General features: G+C 49.8%; 2 protein-coding genes across 2 annotated transcripts in view; both read left to right on the top strand.

Annotated features, from left to right (window-relative positions):
- Positions 1-8,709, top strand: part of TGME49_230420 (sarco/endoplasmic reticulum Ca2+-ATPase) — a gene marked incomplete at its 5' end in the record, with an annotated part of 13,263 nt that extends 4,554 nt beyond the window's left edge. The window contains 14 exons of the mRNA XM_002367912.1: positions 12-299; positions 973-1,301; positions 1,774-1,917; positions 2,453-2,645; positions 3,282-3,402; positions 3,524-3,691; positions 4,312-4,574; positions 5,102-5,183; positions 5,414-5,479; positions 6,224-6,531; positions 6,924-7,022; positions 7,380-7,454; positions 7,680-7,782; positions 8,389-8,709. Of these exons, the coding sequence (XP_002367953.1) occupies positions 12-299; positions 973-1,301; positions 1,774-1,917; positions 2,453-2,645; positions 3,282-3,402; positions 3,524-3,691; positions 4,312-4,574; positions 5,102-5,183; positions 5,414-5,479; positions 6,224-6,531; positions 6,924-7,022; positions 7,380-7,454; positions 7,680-7,782; positions 8,389-8,465 (2,316 nt within the window). The 3' untranslated portion in view covers positions 8,466-8,709. The remainder of the gene's footprint in view (positions 1-11; positions 300-972; positions 1,302-1,773; positions 1,918-2,452; positions 2,646-3,281; positions 3,403-3,523; positions 3,692-4,311; positions 4,575-5,101; positions 5,184-5,413; positions 5,480-6,223; positions 6,532-6,923; positions 7,023-7,379; positions 7,455-7,679; positions 7,783-8,388) is intronic.
- Positions 8,710-10,675: 1,966 nt separating this feature from the next.
- TGME49_230430 (vesicle-associated membrane protein, putative) lies at positions 10,676-16,360 on the top strand. The gene is made up of 9 exons (XM_018780255.1): positions 10,676-10,945; positions 11,328-11,445; positions 12,093-12,200; positions 12,941-13,028; positions 13,800-13,890; positions 14,359-14,447; positions 14,865-14,936; positions 15,527-15,625; positions 16,131-16,360. Exons 1-8 carry the CDS (start codon positions 10,915-10,917, stop codon positions 15,593-15,595), a joined length of 666 nt encoding a protein of 221 aa, XP_018636887.1. The 5' UTR covers positions 10,676-10,914; the 3' UTR covers positions 15,596-15,625; positions 16,131-16,360.
- The last annotated feature ends 732 nt before the right edge of the window (positions 16,361-17,092 follow it).

Raw genomic sequence — 17,092 nt, forward strand, 5'->3', positions numbered from 1 at the left:
TATGTCTTCAGCATTTTTCGGATCCTGTGCATGGCGGCTTTTTGCGGGGATGCATTTACTACTTCAAGATCGCGGTAGCCTTGGCAGTCGCAGCGATTCCGGAGGGACTTCCCGCCGTGATCACGACTTGCCTCGCACTGGGCACACGAAAAATGGCCAAGAAAAACGCCATCGTGAGAAAGCTCGCGAGTGTCGAGACACTCGGATGCACCACCGTCATCTGCAGCGACAAAACCGGCACTCTGACGACGAACGAAATGACTTGCGTCCGCTTCTGCGTCCCCAACATGCGCCACGGAGTAAGGAAAAAGACACGAGAAAAAACTCGCGGGCCCTCAAACAGAGAACGCGAGAGAGAACGGAGGAGAGAGGGACGAGGACGCGCCTGCACTAAGGAGGAGAACAGAAAAAAAAGCGCAGACTCTCTCTCTCTCTGTCTGTCTTTCTGTCTGTCTGTGGCGAGAGGGTCTGTTTTTGTGTTCTTCGTCGCACCGTGTCTGGAGGTCGAAGCCGAGTCGGTGGCGTCCCCGCGTCTTGCCTGCTCCTCAGATGAACTTGTGCATTTCCGGGAGACGAGAGCGACGGTCGTCGCTTGAACGCCGGCGCCGGGGATTCCGCGGTGTCTGCCAGTCGCCACGGTGTGTGTATGTGTAGAAGGACGGTCGGACCGCATCTGTGCGTAGGTCAAACGTGCGAAAGCTGCGTTTTCTGTGAATCCGTGTCTGAGTGGTGTGGAGAGAAAGAGTTCGTTCTGCGTGCTCTCGATCTCTGCGTCGAGGAGACAGAGAGGCAGGTCGCTGCAGGGTCGCTGAGCATGTCGGCGTCTCGCGTTCGCGCCGTCGAAACAGCATTGCGTCGGAGTTCTCGCGCTTTTCTGGCGAGGCCAGACACTAGGAAAGCCGCAGACCAAAAGGCTGCTCGTTCACCGATACACGCCCCCGTCGTGCGCTGTGTGCCTTTCCGCCTGTCCAGACTGACGAGTACACATGTGAGGGATCCTGCTACTCGCCGATCGGCGCTGTCAACTACGCGGGGTCGTCGCACAGTCAACGAAGGAAGTTCCACCACATCGAAGAAACTGACCAAAATCTTCAGTGGCTCGCGAGGTGTGCGACCCTGTGCAACGAAGCGCGGCTGGAGATTGCGCCTGGCAGCCAAGGCATGAAGTTTACGCGTCTCGGCGAACCGACTGAAGCCGCGCTCCTCGTCCTCGTCGAGAAACTCGGGTGTACAGACAGCACGCTCAACGCCCGCTTCCTCCAGTGCGAAGGCCGAAAGGAACAGGCCCCGATGCCTTTCTGGTCAGTGAAAAAACGGAAAAGCAAACGAAAGAGGTCGCAGACACAGGGCACGGCGACACGAGAACAGAACAAAGGGGAACGAGAGCGAACAAAGGGGAAGAGAGCGAACAAAGGGGAACGAGAGGGATCAGGAGGAGAGAGGTAGACAAAGGCTGAACTCCTTTTCTCGCCTGGTTTTAGCTCCTCTTGGCTTGTGCTGCACCCCCTGAGGACGGTCCGCGATTGGACAGGCAGCGAAAAAAAACGAACAGAAAAGAGTTGCAGAGCGACTTGGAGGTCGACGGAGAGATACCGGTTTCTGCTGGGTTTCTCGGAGACTCCTCGTCTGCGTGGCGACGGCTTTTTTCGAGCTCTCCTGCAACCACAGAAAGAGGCAAGAAACAACAGAGAACAGCGGGGGGTCTGGCGTGCAAGAGAGAGAGACGTAGTGCCGATTCGAGAGCGAAACGCTTTCTATTTTGCGGTTTTTCAGCGATTACTGGGCGTCTTCGTGGAACTCTCTGGCGACTCTCGAATTTACTCGCGAGAGAAAGAGCATGAGCGTTTTGTGCCGCGAACGGAACAGCTCGCAAAATACGCTCTTCGTCAAGGGAGCCCCAGAGTCTGTTCTCGAGAGGTACGCGCCTCGTTCGCCTGCAGCGATTCGGCGACAAACTTTTTTTTGAGACCAGAACAGCCACAACGACTGGACCTGCGAACAAGAGAGCGAGTCGCGGTTCGAAGAACCGAATGTTAATTCGTCAGCTCTCTCTGCGTACTCGAAGCTTCTCGCCTTCCCTCCAATTGTGTACCGACGCCAGCCTTCTTGCCTGATCCAGACAAAGCGGAAAATGTTGAACATAAAAACCAATTTCTGCATATGTTCATATATGCTTTTCCCCTCATGAATCCACATGCATATACCTGCCTCTCTAGTGATATAATATGTATATATATATATATATATATATGTTTGTATATGTATGTTTGTATATATATATATATATATATGGATGTATGTAAATGTGTATGCATGTTGATGTAGATGTATGTTCATGTGTATGTCGACCTACGCAGGTATAGTCGTACGTATGATACGATGCATCCGTCGGCATGGATATGATCACCCTTGTGTCAGATCTGGCGATTTGTATGTTGTCTTTCGCGTCCAGGTGTACCTCTGTGCTTCTTCCAAACGGAACAGTGACCGCGTTGACAGAGGGGATTCGCAAGAAGATCCAAAACGACGTGGACACGATGGCGGCAGACGCACTCCGCACTCTGGCGCTCGCGATGAAGCGCGACTGTGGCGAACTGGCTGACTACGATTCTGCCAGTCCAAGCGAATCAAGGCATCCTGCTCGCGTAAGTTCGCGCGCTCGAGTTTCGTTTTCCTGCCTTCAAGTCCTCAGAAATGAAAATCTCCAAATTATATATATATATATATAAATGCATAAATATGTTTGAATTTACCAGTGCCTGTGCATGAGTGTATGAATGTCGAGGAAATGTGTACGTTCACATGGCCATGTATATGAAGCTACATACATATAAGAGCATATTGGTCTATAGATAAATTTGGGTGTGTCGAGAAAGAAACGCGTTAGTACTGGTATTTCTGCATATGTTTATGCACATTCATATGTATGTCTCTTTCTCTCTCTCTCTCTCTATATATATATATAGATAGATAGATGGAGGGAAAGAAAGACGGAGAAGTATGTCTGTATTTCGGTAGGTTTACATGTCTCTGGATGTTTGTTTCTGCACCAGTTTTCCGGCACAGAGGAGTTGATAACTTTTCTCTGAGCAGTCTGGACGCATGCACCGGAGAGGCACTGGGCAGTGCACCGTTTTTCTCGCATGCTGCTCTCCATTTTTGCGGTCTCGAGTTTCAGCTGTGTACGCGCGTGAGTGGAACAACGACTTCGAGGTTCGAGCGAGGAACTTCTTTTTCGTTATGTGTGTGTTGTTTCGGTGGTTCCGTTTTCTCTTTTCCAGAAACTTCTGGAAGACGCCGCCAACTTCGCAAAGATTGAGAGCGACTTGATCTTCCTCGGCCTTGTGGGGTTGATGGATCCTCCCAGACCGGAAGTCAGCGCTGCGATCGACGCATGCAGAGGTAGGCGGTTTCTCCTGATTTTTTTTTCGCGGAGCTTTCTGTGGCGTCCCTCGGTCTTCTCTGTCTCCTGGGTCTGCGCCAGTCCTTCCTCGTTCGCTGCTGCTCTCTGAATGCACTTCAGGCGCGGGCATCAAGGTGGTGATGATCACTGGAGACAACAAGTTGACGGCGGAGGCGGTGGCTTCCATGATTCACATTGTCGACGACGGATGCGTCGGGAACTGCTCCTTCACTGGCAAAGAATTCGAAGGCCTTTCTCTTGAAGAGAAGAAAGAAGTCCTCTCTCAGGGTATGCCAAGAATAGCCATAAATTTACGCAAACAGACATACATGTAGATAGATGGAGAAAGGGAGAGAGAGATATTCGGGATGTCCGAGTTTCTGTGGAGGATTAGGTGTGCATTTGTGTACTGGACTGAGGACCATTTGTCTGCAGCGTTTTCCGACGCGACTTCCTTTCGAGTCGAATCCAACAACTGGAAATGCAGACGTTCTCGAGCAGCCTCCATGTATATACCCCTAGTTATACACATACATAGATGGGTATATTTACCTATGTTTTTTATGCGGCTGAATGTGTCATCCGTGAGTACATCTGTGAATGGGACTGAAACGATCTCTACATCCAGCAATGCACATACATACATACATACATACATACATACATACATACATACATACATATATACATACATACATACATACATACATACATACATACATACATACATACATACATATATATATATATATATATATATATATATATATATATATATGCATGTGCGTGTATGCATATATGTATTTGTACGAGTGTATATTTGTATATGTGGAGAGCGAGAGGGTGAGAGGTTCGGTTGAAGCGTTCTTTGCGGTTTTCACATTTTTCTGCCTGGCACTTTCGTTCAGACGGAGTGGTGTTTTCTCGCACGGAGCCGAAGCACAAGCAGATGATCATTCGGCTCTTGAGGGAGCTTGGAGAGACGACGGCGATGACTGGGGACGGTGTGAACGACGCGCCTGCGTTGAAGCAAGCAGACATCGGAGTCGCGATGGGAATCGCCGGCACCGAAGTTGCGAAGGAGGCCGCGGACATGGTTCTCGCAGACGACAACTTCAGCACCATCGTTGCAGCCGTCGAAGAGGGGCGGTCCATCTACAACAACATGAAGGTGAGGAAGCAGAAGGATGCGCAGAGAAACCAGCAGGTCACGGACGGCTTCAACGCGACGAAGGAAACAGAAAGCGAGGGGAGGCAAACGGAGAAGGAGTGGAAAAAAACGCGCAAAAAGAACAGAAACGAGCAGAAAGAAAAAAGAAAGCGAGGGAAAACATGTATACGCGCACATGTGTGCAGGCCGGTGAGCAGCGACAGAAATCGGGGACGAACGCGGCAGACCAATCCACTTTTCGTACAAAACGATACTCCAATTTCGATATATATATATATATGCATATACATACATATATATATGCATATATGCACATATAGATATGCATATATATATATATATATGTATGTGGGTGTGCGTACATGTAGGTGTGCCTGTGTTTAGATCCTTTCGTCTGCATGTGTGTGTAGATAGGATTTGTTCACGGAGTTTCTAGGGCAGGAGGAGGGGCGACATGATTGAAGAGGAGAGGAAGACCCAGTGGCTGTCGTGGACGAGTGAAAAGAGACTGTTTCTGTTTCGTTCAGGCGTTCATCCGGTACCTGATTAGCAGCAACATCGGCGAAGTGGCGTCCATTTTTTTCACCGCCGCTCTTGGTGTTCCGGAAGGTCGGAGGACTGTGAAGGAAAAACTTTCGACGAACTGTGGTGTCTGCCTCGAGGTTTGTTGTCTTTTCTCTGTTCTTCCGATGCTCAAGCGAGCGACACCGGTCGCCGATTCCAGACTCCCGGCGCTAAGTCTTTTGGACGCGGCAAACACACCCTGGAAGGGAGCCTGCTGAGTTCGTTGCCGGAATCGTGAAGCGAGGTTTTCCCTATTTTTTCGATTTATATCTCAGGACTGTCTCCGGTTCAACTGCTGTGGGTCAACCTTGTCACCGACGGTCCGCCTGCGACTGCACTAGGTGGGTGGAATTCCAGACTTCTCGAGAAACAAAACAGGCAGCGACTCCGTTTCACAGTTCTGTCAAGTTCCTTGTATCTGTTTAGCTTCCTGCGTACTGAGGATCAGACCAAACGACTTCACTGATGGCACTCGACAATCGAAGGTCGCGTTCGTTCGTGAGCGGACGACTTCCGAACCCCCACCGCCACCACAGAGTGGTGGAAAGAAGTTGTCAAATCCTCCGTACAAAGCATGCCCGTTCAGAGTTTATCTCCTATGACGCTGCATAAAGAAACGTCGCCTCCTCCGCTCTCGCCAGACGCATCACACAACGAAGAGCACAATACACTTGAGCGAACGACGCCGGTCTCCGCGCTTTCCCCGTGTGGAGAGTTCTCTGCTTGCCTATCTCTGGTGCCTGCATCTTTGTGTCAAAAAGTATCGGCATCAGGGTGAGTGTCTACGCGACATTCATGCCGTTCCAAGGGCGGGACTGCATGCATGCTTGGAAGTCGCAAGTGAAGCGCCGTTTTCGATATTCGGTTTCCATTGGGTCAGAGAAGCGCAGGGAAAATGGTTTTCCACCTCTTTTCGCCTTTGTTGGCTGTTGTCTTGCCCTAGTCGTCGCGGCGGAGACAGTGGTGACCGCGTCTGGGAGTTTTCTCTCAGGCTGGTAAGCCTAAGCGACTTCCGCGGTGGGTGTACGAATGCGCGCCAAGTCTTCTTGTCTCTGTCCATCCCCCCTCCCCCCTTTCGTCTTCAGGTTTCAACCCCCCGGACCTGGACGTGATGAAGCGAGAGCCGCGCCACCGCGAAGACAAGTTGATCAGCAACTGGATTTTCCTTCGCTACTTGTTGATCGGCATTTACGTCGGCTTGAGCACTGTCGGCATCTTCGTCTCATGGTTCGTGACTGGGCTCGACAACGGAGCAGATCCCCATACCCTCGTATCGCTGAAGCAACTTATGCACTGGAACGAATGCCCTTCCTGGGAGGACTTCCAAGTCGCACCCGTGTACGGCATGAAGGCCGACGATCCCTGCTCCTTCTTCACTGTCGGCAAAGTCAAGGTGAGAGGGCCGCTCAGGAAACGCAGAGACAAAGTGTGTGGAACAACGCCGCAGGCGTCTCCCCTCTGTGTAGTCAATGTCCTCCAAAGCAAAATGCGCCCATGCACGCTGCCAGAAGGAAACACCGACCTCTGAGACGTGGATCAGCAGCAGGCCGAGCGGCTGGAGATTCTCCCCTCGCACACTGCTGCTCGCGGCTTCTCTGCAGAGGCGAAGCGATATGCCGCCCCGTTCGCAGACGCCATACACAAAGGGGGAAGGAGATCAAAAGGGAGAGCTGAGCACTGGAGCAGAAGCGCTTCGAGGTCGAAGACTGTTCCTTTGCTTGTCAGTGGAAGAAGCGTAGCTAGCTGCCTTCACTGCGATGGCTGTGTGCGCTCTTCGTCCTGCAGGCGAGCTCTCTGAGTCTGACGGTGTTGGTGGTTATTGAGATGTTCAACGCGTTCAATGCTCTCTCCGAAGACGCGTCGCTGCTTCAACTCCCGCCCTGGGTAGGCGCGTCGCACTCATGAAGTTTTTTTCGAAAAAAAACTTTGTTTTTTCGCGGAAAAAAGATATCGTAGACGCGCGTATTCGAGCAGGCGCGGCGGCTCTGAGTCGTGGGCTCTTCCGCCGAATGTGTGACGAGAGGGAAACGCGGAATGACGGAGGGAAGCGAAGGCTTCTTTTCTGTTGTATGTGGGGAAGCGTTTTTCGCATGCACTCTGGACGACAGGGGAGAAGCGAAAGGCGAATTGAAGGAACAGGGAGCAGCTGCTCCAGGGACCTTCGAGTCGGCGGCTTCTGGAGAACTGGTCCGATTCGATTCAACAAACGATGTGAATCCGAAATGTCGGTTCTCTCTTCAGACAAATCCATACCTCGTCGTCGCCACTGTCCTCTCCATCGCCGTTCACTGCTGCATCCTCTACATTCCTTTTCTCGTAAGCGTCCTTCGCCACTCGGTTCTTGGTGCCGCAGCCTGGGGCCTCATGGAGTCGTCGTCGCGCTGCGGCTTGCGCAACTCTCTGCTGCGTCCTTTTTTCGTCACGTAGTCCTCCTCAGTGCAGCTGCCTCTTGCTTGACAGCGTCCTCTCTGAACGCGTTCTTGCGGCAGCTCTCCCGTCCTGTTCTCATTTGAGATCCTGTCGAGCCTCTCGCTGTTTCAGAGCCGCGTCTTCGGAGTCGTCCCTCTGACTGCCGTGGACTGGGTCTACGTCGTCGTCTGGTCGCTGCCGGTCATCTTCATCGACGAAGGTCTCAAGGCAATCGGTGCGTTTTCGCGAATCCACTCGCGTCTCCACGACCGCCAGAAAGGCTCTCCGCTGCACTCGAGTTCTCCCCGTGTAAATGTAATGTATCCTATATCTGTAGGTTTATATGTTTGTAAGGATGTGTGAGGGCGACGAGACGCAAACGGCTCCTTTTAGATCGCGCCGCGTCGCTTCGAAGCTCTATGTCAGTCGAGATGCATCCCCTCTTCTTCAGGTTTGTACATGTCCGCATGCACCTTTGTAGATGCCCCGTTCTGCGTGGAGAGGTGGATCTGTTGGTGTGTGTGTGTGTGTGTCTGAGTTCGGTGCTCGCGTTTCCTTTTACGTTTCGCTTTGTCGCGCGTCGCTGGTCCGTTCGCTCTCCGGCTCCGCGTCGACTTGCGCCCTGTTCATCCGGGTGCGTCGCGTTCCTCGAAGGCCTCCCCTGCGTCTTTGAGCTCTCGCCTCTGTTGCGACGTACGCTTTGTTCTTCGATGCAAGTCGACGCTCAAGTGGCTTGCCTGCGACCTTCTCTGCGTCTTTCAGTCGCTTCCTTTGGACGCCCGCTCTGTCTGTCTGCTTCCTCACGGGTGCTCTGTGTCTTGTCTCGGTCTTTTTTTTTCAGGTCGCATGAAGGAAGCGGCGAGAAGACGCCAGCTGAGCCTGTCGCGCTCCCAGTCGCAGCTGCGCAAGCTGCAGTAATCGCGTTTCTTCCACTTCTTCTCTTCGTCCGTCCGGCGTGTGTGCCTCTCTGGATCTGCTGGACCGTCGACGTCTTGGCTGAAGAGACTGCCGAGACGCGTGGAAGGCGCCTCGAAATGTCGAGTTTTCCTTTTTCCCTCTCTCCATTTTTCGCCTCCGAACGGCCCAGAAAAGGCCGTACCTCTCTGCGAGTGCGTTCCGAGACACAAACAGCATCGTTGACTCCTCCGAGAAAAAGAGACATACGAGACGCGCGCGCGAGGGCCGTCCTGCGCCCCCCTCGTCCGTGCGAGGAAACGAGACAAAAGAAAATTGCAAACGACCTCTCTGGAAGCTGAGGCGCCCTCCACATACACACAGTTTCGAATGCAGGCGCAGGCTTAGCACACACGCGACACCGAACAGTCACTTCAGATCGCGCAGCGTTCCGCCGGTGCCCGATCCCAACAACAACCTTGTCACGGCAAACTGGAAAACTCAATATCTCTTTTGATCGCTTCCCGATTTTCACTCTCAGTCGCGGTCAGTCTCTCTTTCCAAAGATCCTTCTCACTCTCGCCTGATCCCTCTCTTGAACAGACTCACGAATATCTGCAACTCGCTGGACTGCTCTCCTCCTTTGCCAACAGAGGCCAAGAGCCAGTCCAAGTCTGTGACTTCTATTGGTGTGCTCAAAGAGAGACCATACAGGTGTAAAAAGACGCGCACTCACATCTCTCTATATATATTATATATATATATATATATATATATGTTTATAAATTATATATATATATATATATATATATGTATATATATTGTGAGTAGTGATGAAGAGGGTGGCGAGGAGTATTTCACAACTGGCATCATCTTCGGAGCGTTAATGAAGGTGAAGATTCAGTCGAACGTTGTTTGTCTCTTGCAACTGGAGGCGTTGAAGAATGTGCATTTGTTGCCGACGGAGACTTCAGTGTCACGGTCTCTCTCGAGATGTCAGGCGTCCCCCCTCGAGTTTTCCCTCCGCAAACTGCGACGCGTTCTCGCGACGTTTTTTCTGAACAGCTCGCTTGACGACATGGAAAGTCTTGTGTTGATCGCAAGCCGCGAACGAGGATGGCTTTGGGGAGGACTTGGAGGTTGCTACGTCTCTCTGTTTCCGAAAAAACGCGATCGCGCCTTCCAGGCCTTGGTCACTTTCTGCGCTCGTAGAGACCTCGGTACGCCGCAGCCGAAAAAAGGCGAGCAAGAATCGACCGGCTTTTCGCGTCGAGCTTCTGGCGGCTTCTCTCGGAGGAAAACGGTCGCTCTGCCGTGAGGAACAGCAGCGCTCGACGCAAACCTTCAATGCTGAACGTTCGACGGTTCGCTTGCGCCTTTTGTGGCGCTTGAGAGAAGAACTGTGGAAGTCGAAGACAGAGGAAAGCAGAGAGGGGAAAGAGCTCAGAGAGAGACGAGAGAAAAGCGAGCCTTCGCTGGTGTTCTTGTGCATGCGCCGCTCCGCGTTTCTTCTTCCCGGGCGCGACCGAGGGAGCTCCGGTGAAAGCTAAACCGGGTCGAAGAAAAACCAAACTTTTGGATTTCTCTGAACCTGTTGAGGCAGGAAATGAGAGAGGCCATCTCACCCTCGAAAAGAGCCAAGCGATACCCTCATTTCTCCCCGCGTTTGCTCGAAGCTCTCCCGTCTCCTTGACAGTTGACAAGGACGCCGGACAAGCCACGGTTGGAAAGACTCGCTGCATGTCTGTTCGTGGAGCTCTTCCAACTTTTGCGTTTCTGTTGATGTTCTTCTCTCTTCTCCGCTTTAGAAAAACCACACTGACTGTGACTCTCCGCAACAGATACACGCGCCGCCCGGCTTTCTATGCAAGCAACCTCTGTGTAGGGGAGGCCGTCTGATCTGTTCACCTTCTCTCCAATCTCCTCTCCAATCTCCTCTCTTTCTTCCCTCTTACTTCTCTCCTTTGCGATCTGTCTTTCTCTCCCTGTGTGCGGTACCCGTCTGTCTCTTTCCTGTGATCTCCGTCCGTGTCTCTCTTGTTTCCGTCGCTTCGTTGACTTCCTCTGTCTCCTCTGTCTCTGTCTCTTCATTTATATCCGTCTCCTTTTCCCTTTCTTTCTCCTCTCTCTCCTTTTTTTCTCTCTCTCTTCTCCTCTTCTTTTTTTGGTGCTGTGTTGCGCCCTCCCCCTCCTCTCAGCCGAGACTCCGTCCATAAGGTTCTTTCTTCTTGTCACTCCCCGTCGCTTTGTCTTTCTCCTCCAGTCTCGTCGTCTTCTCTTCCCCTCATACTCCTCTTCGCTCTTCTTCTCTTCTTTCTCCGCTCCTATGCTCTTGTCTCCTCTCTTCTTCTCAACTTCTGAAGCGCGTCTCTTTCGGAGTCCCGAGGCTTCGCTCTCTCTTGGTCAGTCTGTTTCCAGTTGTCTCAGCTGCTTTGGAAGAGCCGCCTGAAAACTTTGTTTTCGCTTCGTAGACATGCCTCTCATCTACGCCCTCGCTGCAAGAGGTAAGAGGCGAGCACGAGTCGACTCGAAAAACGCCGCCTGCCCGGGTGTGTGCGAATCTCTTCTCGCCGTCGGCTGCTTTTCTCGTTGACCTTTCCTCTCGAGTTACTCTTCGACGCCAACTTCAGTGCTTCCGTCTGTTGTCTTCTGTCGCGTACCACTCCCCTCACTCTCCCTCTCGTCACTCTTCCTCTCCTCTCTCCTCATCTATCTCTTTCGTCATCTCCTTCTTCATCTCCTCATCCTCTTTCTTCTCCTTCCCTTTCATCTTCTCCTCCTCTATCGCTTTCTACATCTTCTCCTTCTCTCCTTTCTTCTCCCTCCGCTTCTGTCGCTGCTTCTCTCCATTTGTTTCGTTTCTTCTCCCCGCCTTTTTTTCCTCAGGCAGCGTCGTGCTCGCCGAGCACTCAGACATGGAGGGAAATTTCCCCACAGTTACTCGCCTGCTTCTCTGCAAGCTTCCTACCGGCCAGAAAGAGAAAATGTCTTACGTTTACGACCGGTGCGTCTCCACAGCGACCTTCGCCTTCCACCTCCTCGCTCGGTCTTCTTCAATCCCCAGAATATTCTCTGAAAAAAAATGCTCTTCCGACACACGTCTCCATCCATAAAATGTCACATATATGCAAATATATATACATCCAAATTCACAAGAATAATCATATATATATATATATATATATATATATATGGACATGTATGGATATTTATACATATGCATATAACTATATATACAGTTTAGAGCTTATATGTATGTATATATATATAGATATATATATATATATATACGTAGCATTTTATGTCAATGTTGTTTTTTCAAATATACGCTGGAGACCACTCTACTTAATGCACTTAACATATGCAGGTGGATATCCGTACACATGCATATATATATATATATATGCTTTTATAGTTGTAAACATGAATCACTGTTGCATGCGTAACAAGGGAGATGCAGGTTCTTTCTTCCTTTCATACGTTTGTAGGTGGCGATATACGCTCGTCTACCATATAGGTATATATATCTGTATATATGTATGTGTATATATATGTATATATGTGTGTATATATTTGTATATATGCATATATATATATATATATATATATATGTGCATGCACAGGAGTCGCAATTGTGTCTTTTTCTTTTAGGTATATTTTTCACTACATGGTGGTTCGCGGCATCACGTTCCTCACCATGGCGGACGACGCGGCGGGGTTTGCGTTGCCTTTCGCGTTCTTAGAGGACTTTGCCAAGTCGTAAGAGTTGTTTTTCATTGCTCGTTCTTTGGTGTCTGTTCACGGTTTGAAAGCCGATCTGCGTGGAAAGGTTCAGGAGAAATGCGAAAGCAGAGAGTCCTCTCGCCTTCGTTCCAGTGTGGAGACACCCGAAAGCACGAGGGAGACAAGACCTGTCAAGTTGCTCCAGGCCTTACTTCTACTGCACTTCGCGTTTTCGGTGAATGTCGAGTTCTCTCAGCTTGCGCAGAGAACAACGGGAAGCGGATTTCACAGAGAGACGCCCCATGTTCTGTCTCACGAGAGCGCGAGACGCGAGAGAATGCCTTGTGACATGTAGAAGAGACGCAATCTCTTTTGTCGACGGTGAAGAGCGCGGAAAGGGAGAGAAGCAGCGGCACAAGTGTGTGGTTCTTCTATCATCGCCTTGCATGCGATCGACTCTGTGTGCTCCCCTCTGTGGCATACCCTGCTTTCATTTTCGTTTTCCTCCATATATTGTTCTGTGTCGATTGCGCCCTGTATACTTGCTTGCGGTCATTTCCTTCTCTCCCGGCAAAGTGCGTTTCTGTGGTCCTTTTAAATGCATGGAGTGTGTCTGTTTAGAGAGTGAGAGAACGACCAAGACCTGGAAGGGATTATCTTTCCGAGCGAATCTTCAGGCAACCAGTTTCTGCGGTGTATGTACTCCTTTTGAACGCCTGGTTTCGACCTTGTGATTCTCTGTTGGATCCAAGTTATCGTCTCTCTTGGCTCTTCAGATTCCTCGCGATGTACGGAGCAACTGTGCACACGGCGATTGCTTTGGCAATGCAGAACTCCTACGGACCTAGACTGAAGGACCTCATGGTGAGAGATTGCATGCATCCTGCGCTGCCCTGTTGGACTTTCATGGGGACGCCGCATGCACCCAATCTGCATGCTTCCTCCTTCTTCTCCCTTCTCTGTCTTCGCACAAATATGTAGATGCATATCCGTATGCAAGCGCGCCCAAGCTTATATATATGTATATATATATATATATCATTTATTCATTTGCAAGTTGTGTTATGTTTCCAGGTGTCTATATATATATATATATATATGCACATTATCTATATATATATATATATATATATATATATGCACATTATATATATATATATATATATATGCACATTATGTTTGTATGCAGATACGTGTTCATTATGTAACTACAAGTTATACAGTAAATGTATATATATATATATATGTATGTATTTGCAATATTCGTCTATGGGCAATGTATATTAGTGTTTATATTCTATATACGGATACATGTATATTTACATTTTGTACATAAACATGTATATATATATATATATATATATATACTAGCATCACGCATACATCCATATGTGCAGGTGGGAGTGTGTACGTGTGTATATGCATGATAAATATATATATATATATATATATACTAGCATCACGCATACATCCATATGTGCAGGTGGGAGTGTGTACGTGTGTATATGCATGATAAATATATATATATATATATATATATTTATAAACATCAACTCTATCTGTAGATGAAGTGCAGACCTGTGTACTGCATGAGTTAATCGTCGCTGGTAGAGCATTTTTTGCGAATGTTTGTAGGATTCGTTCAATGAGAACCACCAAGCGGAGGCGATGGGTCGGCTGCGCATGCAGATTGACGGCATTCACAATGTCCTGATCGACAACATCGGTGAGACAACAGTTGGAAAGAGAATGGCGACTTTCTCTCCAGTGTGTCCTTTCTGGCGAATCCAGCAACTGCGGAGGCGTCTGCAATGCTTGCCTCTTTCGTCTCGAGATATTCCTTCTTCTCCTACAACGCTGACTGGAAGCGCAGCGCTGCGACTGGGGTCGATGTCTGTAGCGCCAGTTCTGGAACCAGGCGTGGAACTACGGGAGACCGGAACAGAAAAACCGATTTGTTTCCGGCCGCCTTACCATCGCCAAGCGTCGTCCTGGAAGTGAAGAGAGACGTGGACTCTTCAAGTCATCGGAACCTTACAAAACGTTCCATTTTTTGCTGGAAGTCTCTTTCTCTCGTTCCGCCTTCTCTGCTGCGAGGTGCCTGGACATCTGGAGGTTCTTCACGCTGCAGGTTTGCGGCGTTTCGCGCGTTTTTTCATTTTCCCTTTTTTTGTCCGGTTTCGTTTTTTGACAGACAAGATTCTGCAGCGTGGAGAGCGCATTGACATTCTCGTCGATCAATCGGAGCGTCTGAATCAAGAAAGTGTACAATTTCGGAGGCAGGTGAGGAAGGCTCTTTTGCATGGTCTCGGTGTGACTTTTCCAACTTGGTCTCCTTGGGATTCGCCGCCTCTGTTTGAGGCGCGTTCCAGCAGGTTGGTTCTTCTTCTTCCTCGTCGTTTTACCGCCTGTCCTCCGCGTCACCACGACTTCTTTCTCGCATTCTCTTTCGTCTTTTCGTCTTCGCTCTCTTCTCTCTCCTCTACTTTGTCTTTGTCCTCTTCGCGTTCCCTTTCCTCGCCTTCGTCGCCTCTCTCGTCTTGTCTTCCTTGTTCGCCGTTTCGCCTTACTGCTTGTCTGTTTCCTCTTCCACCGTCTCTCTGCGTTTTTCGTCTCTCGCTGGGACTTGGCGGTGTCTCCCGTGCATGTCCGGCGTTCGCTGTCGCTCTCTCCGTTTCTGCTCGCGATGTCTCTCGTCAGGCGCGGCGGCTGAAGAACGCCGTGTGGTGGCGCAGCGTACGAGTCGGCCTCATGTTTCTTCTTCTCGTCGCGGTAGGCGTTTTTCTGTGTGCATTCTCCCGCCGAAAACGACGCGCGGGTCGCAGAGAAACCTACGTTTGTCGGCTGCAAATCTGCTTCTCCTTACATGCACATCCCTCGTTCTCTCCTTCCACCGATCGCTTGCTCCACGTCGTCTCGCGTGCTCTCCACTCCTCTTCGTGTGTCTCTGTGGTTTTCCTTGCTTCTCCGTTTGATCTCGAATTCCCCTCCGCATTTTATCTCCTTTCTCCCTGTCGGTTCACTGCGCCGCAACATACCTCGAGAAAGCAGAAACAGACCGGCCTTTTGTCGACTCAAAAAATGGCGAAAACGCGCAGACACCCTTGTGCACCTTCGTGACGCTTTCGAAGGCAAACGCTCCATTCAGATCCATGCAGACTGCCGATTCGCAAGTTCCACAAAAGTGATAGAAAGGCTTCAACCGAATACGAAGACGAATGAAGGACAGTCCAGTTCCCTCCGACTCGGACGTTTCTCCACGTCGGCTGAGGCTGGTGTCGCTTTGCCGTCAGCGGCGTTCCTGCGTGAGGACTTTCGCTTGGCTCTGATTCACTTCTTCAATTCGTTCTTTCTCTGCACAGACGCTCGGAACCATCATCGGCATGATTTCTTGTGGAGGCGTCACTTTCCCCTCCTGCCGCAATTCATAAAGAAGCACAAAGAAGGAGGGCAGAGATGCAGTAAGTGAGGTAGACGCACCCGACGAATACACACGCATATCTGCGTAGATGGTTTTATACATGCATATGCCTATTTATTCATATTTTTACATATATATATATATATATATATATATATATATACGCATAATTAAATATGTGAATACATATGAATGACTCTGTATGAATGTATGCAAATGAATCTCGATACGCAAATATGGCGTGCGAAGGACGCGGCGACGGAGACGACGCAAGGGGAGGATTTAAGAGAGGAAAAGTCAGGGCGGAGATACAAACAAGGCTACAAAACGATGGTTTGTTTTAAATGTTTTCTAAGACTTCCCTCGCTCACGGTTTTCTTGGAAACAAATCTGTGTTGGATCAATTGTCTTTTAACTCATTTGCACTTAAAATATTCTTTTGACAGAGTTGTTTGTTGAGCTGTGCGGTCCAGCCGCCGGTTCGCCTCTCGCAGGCGCGTCCGTGGTTGCATGCACAACTGCATGTTTTGTGCATGTGCATGCAGATTTAAAAGTCACGGCCAGAATGACGAGGAAAGACGAGCTGCGGACGCCGGCTGAGGGACTTGAGACTTTGGAAAGCCTCGTGTGGAACGAGCGTTTTTATTTAGATTTTTCAATTGTCTGAAGCGCACCAAGTGTGGTTTTCTGATTTGTGCGAAAGAGAGATCTTTCGCGGGGGTGTAGGGGACAAAAACGTTCTCTTCTTCGACCCCACACTTGCCCTTTTTCTGCTTCTAGGGATGTGGCGGTCTCTCCCAGTCGCCGTTTTAGATTCGTGATGACGTCTGTTTCTGTTTTTTCTTTGTGAGCTGCTGTATCAGGTCTGATTCTAATGCGGTTTGTCGATTCGCCTCGAGGCTTATCCCAACGTCGAGTTTTTCGTTAACATGTATTTTCTTCTCACGTGAGTTGCGTCTGGAGGCAACGGCGCTTTCTCGAGTCGTCGTGAGCTGCTCTCTGTCGAAGCCGCTCTTTGTGTCTCTGTGGTCTGTTGCCTTTCCTTCCTCGTCGTGACGCCCTCACCTCTTTCTTGCTTTTGCCTTCTGCGGAAGCTCTCTCGGTGCCGATCGGTTTCGGCTGTCGGTTAACGAAGCGGCTTTTCTTTTTGAGTGGAGGCATCCAGTTTAGGTCCCCGCCTTCGTGTAGGATTTTCAGAACAGCTTGTTGCCCTGCATCCCTGCTTTTCTTCCTGACATCAACGCGGGCAAACCTGATCCACGAAGGCGCAGACTCGGCGGAACTTGAGAAAACTCACTCGCCAGAACTACAGTTATCACGCACTGAAAGAGCCGTCGCATTAGGAATATACAAATATCTACATATATATATATATATATATATATATATGTAGATATATAGATAGATATATAAATGTGTATTTACACTGTAGATTGTGTATCGTGTGGGGTGCAACATCTGCATCAGTAGGATGACAACGGAGTAGAGAGGCGAGACGGCGGCTGTC

This window comes from Toxoplasma gondii, chromosome VIII (genome assembly GCF_000006565.2).
Source record: "Toxoplasma gondii ME49 chromosome VIII, whole genome shotgun sequence".
NCBI classification, from domain to species: domain Eukaryota; phylum Apicomplexa; class Conoidasida; order Eucoccidiorida; family Sarcocystidae; genus Toxoplasma; species Toxoplasma gondii.